Source organism: Pan troglodytes, chromosome 12 (assembly GCF_028858775.2).
Source record: "Pan troglodytes isolate AG18354 chromosome 12, NHGRI_mPanTro3-v2.0_pri, whole genome shotgun sequence".
NCBI classification, from domain to species: Eukaryota; Metazoa; Chordata; class Mammalia; order Primates; family Hominidae; genus Pan; species Pan troglodytes.
In genome coordinates this window covers 93,682,255-93,700,404 of record NC_072410.2, presented here as the reverse complement: position 1 = coordinate 93,700,404, position 18,150 = coordinate 93,682,255, and the positions used below count along the sequence as shown (strand labels likewise).

The window sequence follows — 18,150 nt, the reverse complement described above, 5'->3', positions numbered from 1 at the left end:
GAGAAGAGAAAGAGAGAGAAAGCCAACATGCTACAGTCTAGGCAATTCCACCCAGCACTGCTGCCTCCAGTGGTCTCTCCTCTCCCCACTCCAATTAATTTAGCCTTCTACCCCATCCCACTTTGTTAGGGGAAAGGTTCACCAAATGATGGGGTTGCTCAGAAGAGAAACATTTTATGGTCAGTGGAAGTTGAAGAGAAAGTACAAAAAGGTGGAGAGGGCTACCCTTCTCTTTTAATCATCGTAAGAGGGTTTACTAATACTGAAAAGTGTCCTTCAATGACTGTTTCCTGATCTAGGTTTTGGCCCTTCAACTTGCTGCTGTTCAGAAAACCACATGTTTTCCCTGACATGAAGGAAAACATAATTTATTGAACATTATTATGACATTAATGACACAAATCAAACAAATCAGAAAAAGACTCCATAGCTTGACTTCTCTTATAAATGTTTATTTTAGGTTTCTTCCAATCCTGCCTGCTGCCTGTATTCACACATACAATTTTTCACATAATGTAATCAAATACATAACTTAATTTTTTTGATTTGCTTTTTTTTTTTTTTTTTTTTGAGACAGTCTCTCACTCTGTTGCCCAGGCTGGAGTGCAGTGGCCTCCCTGGTTCAAGCGATTCTCCTGCCTCAGCCTCCTGATAGGGATTACAGGCACGCACCACTGTGCCTAGCTAAATTTTGTATTTTTAGTAGAGATGGGGTTTCACCATGTTGGCCAGGCTGGTCTTGAACTCCTGATCTCAGGTGATCCGCTTGCCTCGGCCTCCTAAAGGGCTGGGATTACAGGTGTGAGCCAGAGCGCCTGGCCTGATTTACTTTTCATATTTTTCTATATTTCTACATAATCTTTATTGTCTTATAATGTTATAATGATATAGTGGTTTATGGATATAGTGAATTCATTCATCATATTGGCAGGCAATTATGTTTTCTCCTACTTATGAATAATATTACAGTGATGACATATTCAGATATACAACCTTTTCCTCCTGTTTAGAGTATTTTCTCATGATTCATTTCCAGAAGTGTGATTGGGTCATTGTAGTAAACTAGAAATTGTGTCACCTCTTGAAATGTATTTTTTTCTTTTAGTATACAGATGAAACCTTGTAATGTTTGTCATACCATTAAATATAATTATTTCTTTAAAATTAATTCTATAAAGTGGATTAGGTCAAGATTTTTGTTTTCTAAAAAGATCATACAAACATACATTCCCAGAGTATAAAATAATTTCTTTCGTCAAACCCTTGCCGACACTGGTTGTAATCATCATCATCGTCATCATTATCACCAGGCTTGAGAGAGAGAGTGTGTGTGTGTGTGTGTTAGGGAAGGAAAATAATTTAGAGAAAGAATAGGAAGTCATGGAAAATCTCATAGGTAGGAGACAGAGAACATTGTAAATAAGTTTAAAAAAAGATAAGATCAGGATAAAGTAGTATGGACTCTGAGGTGGGAGAGATTTTTAAGATTAGCAGGAAAGTAGTGTAGTTGGTACTTTTTAGTTATTAACAAAGCACTCACTTCTTACAGAGTCTCGAGCATTTCTACCCTGCTTTAAAACAAGTTGTTTTTAATATATTCCATTTTAGTCATAATGTATATTTGCTAGATTGTAAACACTCAATGAAAGAGTGTAATATACATATTATGGCTTTATTTTCACTTTTTAAATATCTTAGCCAGATTATTTTGGTATTTATAGTCTATATTCACTATCTCTAATGTCGGTGCATACTTTTTATGCTGGTTATTTTATTGTATGGATAAACTCCTTTTTGGTGGAATTTTGTACTCCCAGCTGCTGCAGATAGGTAACCCCCCTGCCCCTGCCGCTCCCCTCCCCAAAGTACACTGTATTGTTTCTGATTGTCAGGACCTGAGGGCCAGGCCTTTTAGGAAGATTATATTTTATAGTCAGAAAGATTTATTTTATCCCTGCTATGTGTAACACACTGTAATTAGGTACAGTGGGGGAATGCAGAGTTAAGTAACATTTAAATTTTGTCTTTAAAAGGTGTTAGTCTGGAAGAGAGATAAGAAAGACATGGACATAAAAAGCTATAATGTGGGATAAATATAACTTCCAAAGGAGTTGTAAGTTGGCATGGAAGAATAGATTTTTATGCTCTGTGGCTCACTATTATTTGCCAATTGCTTAGAAATGATAGAAAACCAAATTGAAATACATAGGTTCAAATTTCAGATTTATGGCAAACAGTCTTCAAATACAATACAGACATTTCTTAAAAGTTACCATAAAGGTAAAAAAAAAAAATGATAGAAAACTATCAGTATTACCTTTACTCATTTCTCTTTCTCCCGAATTTCACTTAACACCTGAAATGTGGTTCTTACATTATTGACGTGTTGTTAGTCTTGAAAACTAGATTGTAAGCTCTTTGAGGGTAAGTACTGTGTCTTACATTTTTTTTCCTCTCATCATAGGATATGCAGTGGGCACTAAAGGTTTATATTAAAGATTTATGTTACTAATTAGTTGTACTTGTTCCTTTATTTGAAATGTTTTAATTGTTTAACACTAAAATTCTGCATTCTCCCTTAGGTATTTTTGCACCTCTTTCAAAGATAAGTAAAGCAAAAGGTCGAAGGAAGAATATAGCACACACTCCTTCTACAAAAGCTGCTGTACCTCTCATCAGGTCCCAGAAAATTGACGTAGCTCATGTAACATCAAAAGTAAATACTGGTAGGTCAAACCAGAAAGTTAACCATCTGCTTCAGTGTTTTAATTTTATTTGTAGAATTCCTAATATTTAGATTGCTTCACTTTTTTTTGTTAGCCAACTCTGAAACCTGAATTTAATAAAACCTGCATCTTATGTGTTTTTAAACCTCAATTTTAATGACTTCAGTTCCTAACAAATGTATTTCAGATTTGTTCCTTCCTTTTTTCCCTCTACTGTCTCCATACCTTTATCACACATAATCTATCCTCAAAGCTAGATTTCATACTTTCATCAAATTTTTATGGAACAAAACTAGCTTTAGGCTCCTTGCCTATTGAAGGATGTTTAGTGACTTCTTTTTTACCAAAAAAAAGTCCTGACTGGGAAACTAGCAGTTGCGGCTCTCTGTCTTTATTGATGGAGTCTCACACGGCTTCCATAGGTGAACTGTGGAAGTTCTATGGAAGAACTATGGAAGAGTTCTGTGGAAGAGAACGGTTTATCGTATCTCTTCCCCATCTTTTACGTACATTTTCTCACTCTTCCCTTCATACTTTGTCTCATGCTATTTATCTGTGTGCAGTAATTTGACTTCTGCCTTTTGAGGTCCTCACCATTTTTTTCGACTTCTTATTCATATCCTGTTTCTAGTTCACTTGAATCTCCTCATTCCCTAACTTTGTATGTGCTTTTTTTATCCATACCACCCAACTGTTATTTGTTATCTTGGGTTTTGTCCTCTGATTGCTTTATTTGTGCAAGTGTCCTATTCTCTTGGCAAAATTTTAAACTTTAACTGAACCATGAGAGTAAATTGTAGTGTTGTTTTCACTGTAGCAATGCACAAAATAGGTGCTCAATAAACACTTGGTAATTTGTAAATAGTTGAGGTAGAAAGCTCTCTACCAGGATGAAAGGTATTTGTCCAAGAATTAGGCTGGCCTTTATATTCTGTTCCACTGGGCTATTTGAATATCCCTGTGTCAATATTGCACTCCATAATAAGTAGTTTTTAAAAATAAATCTTGATGTCCAGTAGTGGAAAACCTCCTATCTCATTCTTGATCACTGTCTTGCTGATTTGGGGCTTTTATAAATCACCCTTCCGTATACATTTTACAATAAACTGTTAAGTTTCCTTTTAAAAATTCTGTTGAGGTTTTATCTGATGTTTTAGTTGAAGCTTAAATCAATGGGAAAGAACTGACATCTTTACAATAGTCAGTTTTTAAATTATGAGTTTAGAATATCTTTCTGTTTAATTAGGCCCTTTGAAAATATCCCAACAAAATTGTGTAATTTTTTTCTACAGATATTTTATATCTGCCTTGTTAGGTCTATTGGTAGGTACTCCATACTTTTTGGTGGTATTATAAGTAGCATCCTTTTAACCTGAAGCCCAGAAGTATACAGTAAATATAGACAGAAAGCTCCAAGAGAAGCCCCCTCTATTTCTGGTCTGAGGAGCAGAAAAGGGGTCTCCTATTAGATAGAATGTGGATGAAATCACCTGTTATCTTTCTTGCTTGCCTTTTCTTTCCCTTGTTTCCCATCCAGTCCCCAGGCAGTCCTACGTGGTATGGATGGGCAGCTGTGAATGGGCAGGCACCCGAAACCCCAAGGAAGGGAAATCCATGTCTCTGACCAGAGAAACTTTGGTCCAAGGACATAGATGGAATCCACACTGGTTTTTCTTCTGTTTTCTCACTACTTGGCCCCAGAGGCACAATCAATCTCAGGATTGTATGACAGAGCAAGGAAACGAAAGCTTAGACATTCTACTCAGAATACTGGGAAGGGATGCCCAGGAGCAGGAAGTGTCAGGGAAATCATAGAGAGGAGGGGGCTCAAGAAAGAGGCCTCACAATTTTGGCTGTGAACTCCTAGGTCTTCTTGCAAGTGGTGTATGCATGGATCTGACCAAAGCCTTTGGTCTCCTTGGTAGACCACTGCTTGGGTCCCAGCCTGACTACTGGGCTGCACAGCGCATGAGACAAATTCAAACAGCATTGCAGAGGCTGCGGAAACGGAACCCACATCAGAACCACAGTGCACAGAGGATGGTCAGGAACTTCTGCCCAGAGGCTACATGGGTTGACTGCCTGCTAAAATGAAAGTCAACATCCTCCATAGGATTTAAACCAAGACCTAGTCCAGTGTCCATACATAATATTCAAAAGACACAAGATACAATTTAAAATTACCCAAAATATGAAAAACAAAGTCAACACCTCTTACAAGGAAAAAGACAGTCCAAGCATAGCAGCTTTGAGATGACATGGACATTGCAATGAACACATAAAGATTTTAAGTAATGTAACCACACTCCAAGAATTAAGGGTGTAGCTGGGCATTGTGGTGCACACCTGTAGTCCCAGCTACTCTAGAGGCTGAGGCAGGAGGATCACTTGAGTCCAGGAGTTTAGGCTGTAATGGGCTATGATTGTGCCACTGCACTACAGCCTGGCTAACAGAACAAGACCCTGTTTCTGAACAAAAAAAAAGAATCAAACGTGAACACTCTTGAAACAAATGAAAAGAAAGTTTCAGCCAAGAAATAGAAGATATGAAAAACCAAATGATACACCCAAGTGTATACACACACACACACACACACACACACACGAGTACAAGCAGAACTGTGGAAATCTCAGACTGGTGAATTGTATCACTGCCAACATCCTGGTTGACATATACTTATTATACCACAATTTTGCAAAACATTACCTTTGGAGGAAACCTAGTCAAAATGTACAAGGAATCTCCTTGTATTATTTTTTATAAAAACTTTAAAGAAAATATTTTATAACTGAAAAATGTAATGAAAAATAAAAATTTACTCTTCAGGTTGCCTTCACAAAATGTCTCCTCTCCACCCTCTTCATTCAGTTTCTGCTGTTGGAGTTCAGGCTCTCATGCTTGGACTATGCTAATAATGTCTGACTGGTCCCTGCTTCCAGCCTCTCCCGCTGTGGTTTCGTTGCAGCCCTGCTGTCAGGAGAGTGTTATTTAACTAGACTCTGTTCATGCCAGTATTCCTTTTCAAAGCCCAGCAGAGGCTCCTTCTTTACAGAAGAGTTCTCAGTCCTTAGCTGGGCACTGGCATCCCTGTCTGAAGTGTTACTGTGACCTGTCTGTCTAGTCTTGCTTTTCCTACATTTCATAAGTACTCTGTTCCAGCCAAGCTACTCACTATTTTCTGTGTCTTAAGATTTTCTTTTTGTCCATCAAGAATGCCTGCCCTCAGTTCTTCCTGACCATACGGCTAGTATTCTCAGGAAGAAATCTGACCTGTCCCTTAGGACCCATCTCAGAATGTGATCATCTTGATGAGACATTAATTTATCTTTGTAGCCACTGTTACTGTCTCCTTCTCGTATGCTAGTGCTTATACCAAAACATGTCCTCATATGTCTGTGCAGTTGTTATCCAATATGTTTTCAGAAGTGAGTGAGATTTCGATAATGAGGGATGCATGTACTTTAAAAAATACATTTTATGTTTAATGTTAAAATTCTTGCTTAAAGTGTTTTATTTTTGTGTCCAAGGATTAATGACATCAAAAAAAGATAGTGCTTCTGAGTCAACACTTTCATTGCCTCCTGGTGAAGAACTTAAAACTGTGACAGAGAAAGATGGTAATATACCTTGTAACCTCTGTTTCTCAAAATTTAACTTTTGATGGAACTTTAAAATATGGTAGGAAAACAGTTTATATGGAGGTTAAGTTTTAAAGTTGGCAAGGGAAAAATTATAGTAAAAATTAAACTTGGAAATCACTGAAGCAGCTCATACCAAGCTATATACATTATATTTTTTGTGTGTAAAGTACTGCATTATGATTCTTTTACTTAAATTAGGTAACTACTGGACTAGATTTAAGAAAATAAAAGGAAATTCCATAATATAGAGCACTCTACACAAATGTTTCATTTGCCTTTAGCTATCAAATCATTAGATGAATTGAGCATGAGTATTCCTTCTTGCCTTCTGGTTTAACTCAAAATGTCTTAATATTAAACTTTTGTTGCCTTAAAACATATTAATATCATGTTTAATTTTTGTATAAATAAGATGGGACTCTACTATGTCATCTAAGGTGAGAGGTGAGTGATGGTCATTAGATTAGGTAGTCAGTTTACATCAATTGATGTGGTGATACCTCTTATATAAGATTGTGATCTTACCGTGGGAATCCTTAAAATATTATTGCTTGTGTTATAAAATCTTTTATATATAAACTACAGTTGCTATGTGGATGAAATTAGGCATTTAATTTGACACTAGATAATCCATAATTGAGGAAGTTAAATGAAGAATTTCAGAAAGATTTGCCTTGACAAGCTGCTTCTTGGTCCACATCTTATTTTCCACCGTTTGACACGTTCTTTATCTGTTACAGTTGCCCTGCTTGGATCTGTCAGCAGCTGCTCCTCTACATCTTCTTTGGAACACAGACAGAGCTACCCCAAGAAACAGAATGCAATCAGCAGTAACAAGAAGACAATGAGCAAAAGCCCTTCCCTTTCATCCAGAGCCAGTGCTGGTATCTATGGCTTTTTCAACCAGGCTTTCTTGGTGTTTTTTATCTTGGTTTGTTTGTAAGTAGATTTGCTCTTTTTAAATGTGTAGAAGGAACCCTTTACTTCAATCAGATTGAACTACTTTTACTCTTCCCCACCTCCCCCGAACCTTAAGCCTTAAGGTCTCTTTGTTTTGCTGTCTCAGATATAAGACTTTGCATTTATTTTCATGTAATTCATTCTTAGTGGTTTTACCTCATCTGAATTTAGCTTCTTCACAGGCCTTTGTGTCATCTTCATATTTTAAAAGCATGCTTTCTGTGTTTTTATTCAAGCGATTGTTTTAAAACTATGTTTGCTTAAAACCTAGGAGAAGGTCAGAGGGTCCTCTCCCAGGATGGCAATACCAGCCAGTTTTGATATGGCTTTTTAACTAGCCGTGAACCTGCATAATCTCACTCAGTCCACATTTCTTCAGTTATTTGTAAAGATACGTAAAACACTTTATCAGACTTCTTTTTGAAATGACATAGATTTTGTCTGTTGCAGTTCACTTATTTGCCTATATAGTGAACTTGTCCAGAAAGGCAAAAGCCATCTTGGCAAAATACGTTCTTCATGAACCTCTTTATTACCAGATTCTTTTTTTTAGTACTTCTATTAATAGTTCTTGTAGTGAACCAACATTTTATTATGGAAAATATTCATGACAGATTTTTAAAAAAATACTTGATGGGAAGGAACCTCCAAAGCTCTCAACAATAACATTGACATAATAAGCCTAAAAATTGGGACCCTAAAAGTAGAGAACCTGAAAGTTTTCCCTGAAATTGTTTGCCTGGAATATTTATTCTCTGAGTGGCTTCCTCTCTCCATACCCCAACCAGTTTTTCTTTATGTTGTGAGGAGCAGAGGTGAGAAGGTACAGTGCTGACACAGCCATCCTGTTTGTCCAAATTTCATTCACATTTTAAGGCCCCCTTCATTTGGTATTTGCACTTTTGACATTTACTTGATTTTAAAATTTATACATGGGTATGGAATTACTTTTTTTTAACCTTCTAAACAAAGTAGTCTAGCGTGCCTATATATTTACCATTAAAAAAAATAAATTTGAGGGTTATGTCGACTTAAACAACAGTGAAGATGAAGAGAGTTATCAGAGTGAGAAAGAGGACCTTTCAAAGAGGGAGATGGGCCAAGAATGGGAGATATGGGAAAGTCTGTGTTGGGAACCCCAGAGACATGTACTTAAAACATGTTTCTCTAGTGAGTAGATATTCCACTTGTTTTATAGATTTGCATTTGAGGGAGATGTAGACTGCAGAGAACGAACAATAATGGAAAGTTAGGTTAAAAAATTAGAGAAAGAAGAGTGGAAATAAAGGATTCGGGGAATGGGAAAGGTAGGGACCTCGGCCTCATCATATCCCATTGTTATTTACTTTTTATTTTTTATTTTTATTTTTTATTAAAGACAAGGTCTTGCTGTGTCGCCCAGGCTGGGTTGCAGTGTTGCAATTATAGTGACTGCAGCCTTCAACTCCTGGACCCAGGTGATCCTCCTACCTTGGCCTCCTAAAGTGCTGGGATTTACAGGCATGAGCCATCATGCCCAGCCTGTGTCCCACTGTTGAACTTGCCATCTTTGGTTCATTGTCTACAGGCAACAAGCGGACAGGCCTGAGGATTTCTGATCACAGAGTCTTGGTTTTAATCTAGGTGTACCACTTACTGGCTGTTAACAGTGTGTCTTAGTTAATTCCTGAGTTTGTGTCTTATTTTTCAGCATAATTTTTAGGAAAAGCACTTTGTAAACTATGAAGTGCTATAGAATATTGGTTATGATGAGGGCCTCGGACTTACTGGTATAATCCAGACCTTCTCCATGGGTTTATTTTCCTTGTTTAGTTGCTGTGTTTTTGATTTCTTCTTTTTTCACAGTATGACTTATCCTCCATCCCATGCCCTTCTCCAGAGTTCTCTACTCCCTCTCAGATGGCAGCTCTTCAAATCTTTGTTTATGTACTGATGGGACAAGGCTCAAGCGCCCACTTCTTCTCTTTCAGCTGTTATATTTGAAGAGCTTTCTAGATCATATTTCTCTAGGACTTCTATGTTTAATAGTGGGCATTTCAAGGTTTAGTTTTGAATCAGGTTGACAGGGCAGTGGTTTTGTTCTTAATAACAAAATCACTTTAGGATAATTAGAACCGTATAGCAATTTAACCTTCAAATCACACTACTTTTGGCTGGACACAGTAGCTCATGCCTGTTATCTTAGCACTTTGGGAAGCTGAGGTGGGAGGATCACTCGAGCCCAGGAGTTTGAGACCAGCTTGGTCAACACAGCAAGACCCTGTTTCTTTAAAAAAAAAAAAAAAAAAAAAGTCAAATCACATGACTTTTTATATAATTTACACTGAGTCTAAGTGAACTATTAATACTATAATTCTAGTATTTTAGTAGAATAGAAATTGTCAAACTATGGCCCATGGGCCAAATCTGACCTACCACTTGTTTTTGTAAATAAAGTTCTTTGGAATGCAGCCATGCATATTTGAAAAAAATATATTGTCTATATCTACTTTCATGCTGCAACAGCAGAGTTCAATAGTTGTGGCAGAGATGGTATGGCTAGCAAATCCTAACATATTTACTGTCCAGCAATTTGCAGAAACAGTTTGCTGTGACCCCTGTTCTAGTAGAGATGCTGCAGGCAATCTTGGAAGAGTTGGTAGTTTACCAGGGATCAGGTTTTGTGAATTTCCCATGGCAGTAATTTTCCCAGGAAACTCTTCACATTTCCTTTGAGCAGCTTGACCTCACATGTGAGAAACACAACTGTAGATGACTTATGTGATGAAAGGCATCAGATATCAAAATCACCAACTAACTAGACTAGTTAGAATACCTAGTGTGATTTTTTGGCTAATGTGCTTTTTGAGTTTTTCTCCCTTTGTTTTTTCTCCTCTTTTCCTGCCCTGCCCCCGTATCCCTCCCTGACTTAAACAGGTTTGAATTCCTCAGCAACATCTACAGCAAATAATAGCCGTTGCCAGGGGGAACTCCGCCTCGGAGAGAGAGTGTTAGTGGTAGGACAGAGACTGGGCACCATTAGGTTCTTTGGGACAACAAACTTCGCTCCAGGTAACTCATCTGCATATTTTCTTAACTGGAATTCTTTAGAATACAAAAGGTTTAAAATTTTACATGTAAATAGAATTTAATTGTAGAGAAATCTTGATGAACAGTTTTTGTGGATGGCAGCTATAGTACAGAAAATGTGAAATGATGATGAAAACTCAGACTGTTTACTCACGTGGATGGTTACCCATACATTTTTTTCTTGCCATTTGTGTTTTAAATGGTCGGTGTTAAAAATTAGTTGTCATTCTCCAATTTTACTCCTACTGATTGCTGGGTGTGCTAAGTGACAGGCAAACATTTTAGGATTAGATTTTTGCTACGGATAATCTTTAAAATAAGTAGTAAATAATGAGTTAATTGTATACCTTTTTAAAAGAGTGGCTTGCAGAGAAAAGCACACAGAAGGGCTCAAAATACATGTTTTTGGGGCCCTTAAAAATATATGTTTGTGTATTTATATATTCATTCCAATCTATACGTAACATTGTTTCCAAAAGTAAAGATTAGTTTCTATTTTTTTTTTGAGACGGAGCTTCACTCTTGTTGCCCAGGCTGGAGTGCAATGGCATGATCTCAGCTCACCGCAACCTCTGCCTCCTGGGTTCAAGCGGTTCTCCTGCCTCAGCCTCCCGAGTAGGTGGGATTACAGGCATGCGCCACCACGCCCAGCTAATTTTGTATTTTTAGTAGAGATGGTATTTCTCCATGTTGGCCAGGCTGGTCTCGAACTCCCAAACTCAGGTGATCTGCCCGCCTTGGCCTCCCAAAGTGCTGGGATTACAGGTGTGAGCCACCGTGCCCACCCAGATTGCTTTCTTTTGTGTTGTCAATGATTATAATTTTAAACAGAAGTCGGTTGAACAAAACCAAGTTTGTATGTTTAGATAGCAATATGCTATTTTAACACATGGTGGCATTGCAGCATTTTAGGAAAAGGTTATCTAGAACATTGATTAAAAAAAAAAAGTTTGTAGCATTTAGCCAAGAACTATGAGGGATCTGAGATTTTACCCTATTTGCAAGCTAACAAATTCGCCTGCCACAGTTCCATAGATGTTGGTGGAAGATACTGTGAGTACTAGAGTCATCACAAGTTTGAGACAAAGCACTCTAGTACTCACAGTCATAGCAGTAGCCAGAGTATCAGCATTTTCTTATTATTCCCTTAGTGCCAATTCCCACAGGGTGAGAGCGAGCGAGCCAGGTGTCACCTGCACAGCCAGTGTTTTTTGTTCCAGGAGAGGACCCTAGAGCTTAGGGAATCTGAATCTTTGAACTTATGGTACACATCCCTGCCATTTGCTCTGGTGGGAGATGCTAGCTCTATCCTCCAAGGCTGTCCCCTATACAGACGTTTATGAAAAGGTAGTCTAGAACGAAAGTAGTCACTGCCTCTACCCATAAGACATGCGGCAACATGACAGGACCATAGGCGACTGTCTCCCAACACAGTCTTGTTTCACTAATACCACTTATAATTGCAAGCCAACTGCTTGATTTGAGTTAGGTGTTTTATAATTCATGACTTTCTTAGGTCTCCAGGTAGTAATTGAGATTAGTTAGGATATACTTAATATAGGATTCAAATAAAAACTTAACCGCACAGGTAGGTTATTTTTTTACAATTACCGTTTGTCTTTTGAGTTCCCTTTCTCTGATGATATTAAACCAAGATAGAATGGTTTGATTCTTTGGATATAATTCTTCATTTTAGGTTGATTTCAGTTTTTAAATTCCTAATCTAAAGCATTTAGAAATTTGGGAAGTAGTAAGCAAATATAATAAAAAGTGGAAACTTTTTTGTTAAAAACATTCTGTCCTGTAAGGAAGTAGTAGCATTAAAAATTAATCACTGCTACAGAACAGTGGTAATATCTTAAGTATTTGGAGGTTATAAGATCTAGATTTGAGGGGGGTCATATTTGGTCTCATCAGCATTTTTTATCAGTGCCACCTTGGAAAGAAAATTAACATTTAAATGGGAAGATATCCATACCACACCACTGCCAATGTGTAGTCTTTATTGTTAACACTTGTCATATGTATTTCTGCTGTATGCTACATGTTTCCAAGAGTTACATGGTTAACATTAGCAATTATATGGTAAATTAAAATGGGAAAATGCAAAAATTATATAGGAAAGCATAAAAGGCAGAAGCAAGTAAAACTTGGAAAATTGTAACTGTAGCACTGAGAAATAACAGTGGCAACCAGACTAACCTGGTTTAGGACATTTGGAAATGTGATGACCTATGTTCAGAGCGTTAGTGCAGCTTAACAATAGTTTTGTAACATTACGTGTATTACATAGTAGGAAATGGACTCAGGTATCATCTTTTTATACATAGAGGAAAAAAATTAAGAACTTGTGAGTTGGTTTTTTTGAAGGCATATAATTAATTCTTTGAACTAGTAATCTGGAAGAAACACTATTTTTGTAATTTGTAATAAGTTTCTTGATATCTATGTCCTGTTTTTTTACTTGATACTGATTATAAGAGACCAAATACAATTACTACTGTACACTCCTTTTAAATCACAAATAAATGGACTACTAGATACTCCTAATTGGTCTTGAGGCACCCTCAATTAGAAAATCCTTATTTTAGGATTTTGTGTCCATTTACCTTATATTGGGTAAAACCACATTTAAAGCAACCTTGCTACTTTAATTTTAGGCTGTCTAGAAAAGGAAATCCTGTTACTTCCTTCAGAGTAGGTCCTTTTAAATACAAAAAGTCTTTAAAATAATTCTCCCTATTAGCTAACCTAAACCTTTTCATTTAGGTAAAAAAAAAAAAAGATTTTGCTTTTTACCTTGGGTGGAAAAAAGAAAAGGAAAAGCACTTATCATGATGTCTAGTGGTATTTTCTATAATATTTTTGTCCTTCTTTAATTATTTGAGCACTGTTTGTGGTGTTCTAATGTTAGGTGAGTAAGATGAAAAGATTGCGTGTTCATTTTATGATTTTTAAATCTCAATATTATGTTTCACTTCTTTCACTGAAACACTATATTACCGAGTCAAGAACAGTTTTTCATTGCAGCTTTTAGATATATTTTGGTCATATACTGTTTACACAATTGCCAATTCTTGCCAAATTTGTGTTTGTGCATTTTATTTTCCTCCTTTAATGTACTGCTCTGCAATTATACTTGTAAAATGTTTTTCCTGTTCACTTTTTGAATTTTCAAAGTTTACAATTTTATAATTTGAAATCTTAATGAGTATCATGATCTTCCCTCATTTTGGTCATTTATGGAAATGTTAAAACACCTAGACTTTGGTTTTGTATAGTAGCATAACAGTTTTGGATAAAGTACAGATGCTTTTAAAATGCAATATTCATGTTCTAGGATATTGGTATGGTATAGAGCTTGAAAAACCCCATGGCAAGAATGATGGTTCAGTTGGAGGTGTGCAGTATTTTAGTTGTTCTCCAAGATATGGAATATTTGCTCCCCCATCCAGGGTGCAAAGGTGAGAGAATGAAATTTATGTTTATTTACAGAAACTTTTTGTAATTTGCAGTGGTTAATAGAGACACTAATTTTATATTAAAGATATGCTCTGATTGTAGCTCATGTCTTCTTTCAAGGGGTTAACCAACCACCTTCTTCAGAGAGAAGGCTCATGGAAAGCTAAATTTGCTTTGCTGAGGATTTGCAATTTTAAAAACCTCCTTTATTCCTCATTTGCAAACCCTCTGAGTATGTGTAGGCTATTAGAAGTGGCGTTTGCAGCTAAGAACAGTGAGAGCAGCAAGCTTAATCTGTCATGCAAACAAAAGTAAAAATGCTCTCTGATTGCTTCAGTCACATCCTAACTACATTAAATTTCCTGCCAGCAGGCACCCCATTCATTCTCCTACAAACCTAATGGAACCAAAATGGCTTTTTCCTCTGATTTCTTTAGTTTTCAAAAATAGATAGGCAGTAGATCTTTGGGGGAAGTGAAACTTCAAGGATTTTTATATAATATATCTCCTTGGTGTTTCTTCTTAAGATAGTATCTTTCATACCACCTCATCCGGTTTTAAAAAATAAGTTGAGCAGAAACAAAGTCCTCATAAAATTCCAGGTATCATTATGTGAAATGGCTTCTCTTATGCGCCTGGAAGAAGTTGCTTGGTGTGCCTTTTAGTGGATGGGAAATGGGATACTAATCTTTAAATGAGAGATAACATATATGGCATAATCACATTCATGAGACTAGACCTACGATCGCAATCTGGGAGTCTTGTCTAGTTTTCCCTTACAACTAGACTGTTGTGACTATCTCCTGGCAGATTGAAGTTTTACATCCATTTCTCCCTCAATTTCTTTTTCTTAGTGAATCATTACATATTTGTTTAGTATTAATTTCCTTCTGTGATATACTTGACATAATTTTCTTCATATTTATGGTGATAACAGAATTTAACATACAATACTTTGTAGTTTATAAAGTATCTTCACTTAAGTGTTGTTTCATTTGATCCTAATATTGATCAGGTAAGCTGGAGAATAATAACTATTACAAACATTTGTTGAGCATTTAGTGAGTGGGTGGGCTCTCTACAGTGTGCTTTAGATGCATACCTCATTAATTCCCCCAGACCCTGCCAGCTGTAAGTTATTAGGATCATTCCCATTTTGCAGATGAAGAAACAGGTTTCAAAGAGATAAGTGATTTAGCTAAAGTCATACAGCTAATTAGCCAAGGAGCTGGACTCAGCCCAGGTGTGTTACTTTGTAATTGTTTTTTCTGTAAGCCTTTGCTTTTAGATGGTTTGTTCTTTCTTTCTTTCTTTTTTTTTTGTATTTGTTTTATAAATGAAGAAAAGGAAGTAGTAACTACGAATAGTGCTTATACATGCTGGGGTCTGTTTGCAGGGCCCTTCATGTATTAACCTGTTTACTGCTCTCCAGTAACCCTGTGGTGCAGGCACCATATTCCCTCAATGAGGAAAGTAAGTCACAAGGGGTGACATGTGCTGTGCTCCCAGCTGGGGATTTGAACCCAGGTAGTCTAGTATCAGCATGTGTGCCCTTAACCGTAACCCTATAATGGTTAGAAGAGCTTCAGGGACCTTCTTCAGGACATACATCTTGTAAATAATTGGTTTGGGAGTAAAATGCATGCTGAGTCACCAGTGAATCTTCTGTGTTCTCATGTTACTTTGGGCATATCTTCATCAAAACATTGCAGCAGTCTCTTACAAGTTTTGTTTGTTTCCTAGTCATGAGGACTGGGATTCTGCTTTTCATGTTTGATTACTCAGAGTACATAGTTTGGCATATTTTAGGCACAGTAAATATTGATCCAATCTGATTCCTAGTTCAGTGGTTTTATGCTGTAACAGCTTTTTCCTCCTCCTTTACGTTGTCAAGCCACTTTCTCATGGTTTCATCTTTTCCTTCTTGCTTTGTTTCTGGAGCACACGTTTTTTACTTTTTTTTGATTGCCTTCTATTTGGTTTTCTTTAAGGTGGTGCATTTAAAAAGCAGCCCCCTCTTAAAAAAAAAATAGGGCTGTCTCTAAATGAACTGCCATCTCAATCCAGCTGTCTTCCTGTCATCTTCTGATTGTCTCATTCATCATCATCAAATACTATTAAGTGTCTTTTAGCACTTATGCTGTGCTAGGCATTCTATAAGCGAATAAAACAGACATGGTCCCTGATTTTGAGGCGTTTCTAATCTGAACCAGCTTTGGAACTCTTGAAAGATACCACTGATTTTCAAGATGGAAGAATTTTAAACTAGGGACTGCTTGAGGACAGTCTTAATAAGGTAGTGTCCAGTCACAATCACACCTTGCATCTTCTTCCTTCTCAGGACTATGGCTGGCCTTTCCCCCCACCCCTTTCTGTTTGTAAAATGTGCTTCCTATCCCGGAATCTTTGCACATGTTATTTTTTCTGCTTGGATGGCTTTCTACACCCACCTACTATTGCCTAACTTTCACTTATTTAATACCTTTCTTCTGCTAATATATGAATCAGTCAAAACTTCTTTAGAGAAACTCTAAGAAAACTCACTGACTAGGTTAATCACATACACACACAGACACACACACACACACTGCTCAAGTAATCTTCATTAGCATAATATTCACTTTCTTAGTTCTTACTATTATTAGGCACTTACTACTAATGAACTGATTACTTCTAGAATTCACTCCCTCTCAACTGTCTGTTACTACTTCATTCAAATATCCATTCTCTTCATAAAATCATATTCTTTGTGTCCATCAGTCTCTCATTGCAGTATGTTGTATATCATGTAAAAATGATGCCTGTGAATTGTAATGTGAAATTGCAAATATTGCAAGAGTTGAAGGATTTCTTGATGGTAATAAGATATGCTGGAGGAAGTGATTGACAAATGAAGGCTTTCCAGATTTAGGTCACTAAACAGTTGAAAGAAAATGAGCCTGTCAGGATTGACTTTTTAAAGATAAAGAATGATTTGAATATCAAAAAATGCAGGAAAATCCATTGGGAAAGTGACCTTTATAATTGTGGCTTAGAGTCAAGTATAAAGTAAAAGATGTTGAATTGTATTAGCCATATAGTTTTACCAGAAAAATCACTCACACAAACTCAGCCAATATCTTTTTCTTTTAGCTTAAGAATTAGTGCCTTTTTCACAATATTAATCTAACATTTGTTAAGTTTAATATAAAATAAACTTATTTTCATATTTTTTAGTTTCACCTTTGAAGATGAGGTTACAAAGAAATTCAGGTCCATATTTTAGGTGAATTCACTTGAATTTTTTTCTACACTAATTATCTTTAGATAGTGAGAACCTCTTCTATTTAATTATTGTTTTTCTTCCATGCCAGATGGAAGTTCATTCCTGGCTTAAAATGGACCCTCCATAAATATTTGTCTGATGAATGACTACAATTGGTGTGAAAAACTTAGTTGATAACCAGTCTTAAACCTGAAGACCAGCTACTTCTAACGAGATGTCCCTTGTTTTATTCATAGAGTAACAGATTCCCTGGATACCCTTTCAGAAATTTCTTCAAATAAACAGAACCATTCTTATCCTGGTAAGACTACACAGTTTTGTGTTCCTAATCAATATTTCTTTGCTTTCATTTATTGAAAAATTTTTATTATGAGGTATTGTATACAAAAGGGTCTATAAACTGTATTTTTATAGTTTGTGTAATAACAGAACTAACATCTGTTACCTGTCCCCTGGCTGAAGAGGATGATAACCTGACCTGTAGAAACCCCTGAGTACCCCATCCCATCTCATCTGCCTTGCTCTTCATATACCCCATCCTCAGGTGGAGGAGTCTTGAATTGTACATTAATTATTCCCTTGGTTCTCTTTATTTTTATCACCCATATATAGATATATCAATAAATAATATGTGTTCAGTTTTGTTTGTTTGCTATTTTGTTATTTAGCATTCCGTTGAAATATTCCATAATTGATGGTTATTTGGGTTATATCCTGTGTCTTTTCTATTACAAACTATGTTCTTGTGCACACTTGAGGAAGTTTCTCTAGGATTCCCAGGTGTGGGATACCTGCGTCCTCCACCTTCCTAGTTAATGCCTGTCTGTCTGTATTGCATACTCTATCTGCCATGGACCAGAGCCTCTGCTTCTCCTCACCTCATTAGTACTTACCTTGTTTGATTTAGAAGTCTTTGCCTATCTGAAGGGCTTAAATGGTATTTCATTATGGTTTTAATTTGCATTTTCTGGATTACAAATGAGGATGAGCCTGTTTTCATGCTTATGGGCCATATGCATTTCCTCT

General features: G+C 36.6%; 1 protein-coding gene across 9 annotated transcripts in view; it reads left to right on the top strand.

The window, feature by feature from the left end:
• The window catches only part of CLIP4 (CAP-Gly domain containing linker protein family member 4), a 118,534-nt gene that overhangs the window by 84,862 nt on the left and 15,522 nt on the right, over positions 1–18,150 (top strand). For all 9 annotated transcript variants that reach the window (XR_010149164.1, XR_010149165.1, XR_010149166.1 and 6 more), the window contains 6 exons: positions 2,583–2,726; positions 6,255–6,344; positions 7,109–7,252; positions 10,245–10,379; positions 13,738–13,861; positions 17,361–17,425. Coding sequence is in view for 6 of the 9 variants with exons in the window: in XM_063789191.1 (XP_063645261.1) it covers positions 2,583–2,726; positions 6,255–6,344; positions 7,109–7,252; positions 10,245–10,379; positions 13,738–13,861; positions 17,361–17,425 (702 nt within the window). In the remaining 3 variants the exon portion in view is untranslated. The remainder of the gene's footprint in view (positions 1–2,582; positions 2,727–6,254; positions 6,345–7,108; positions 7,253–10,244; positions 10,380–13,737; positions 13,862–17,360; positions 17,426–18,150) is intronic.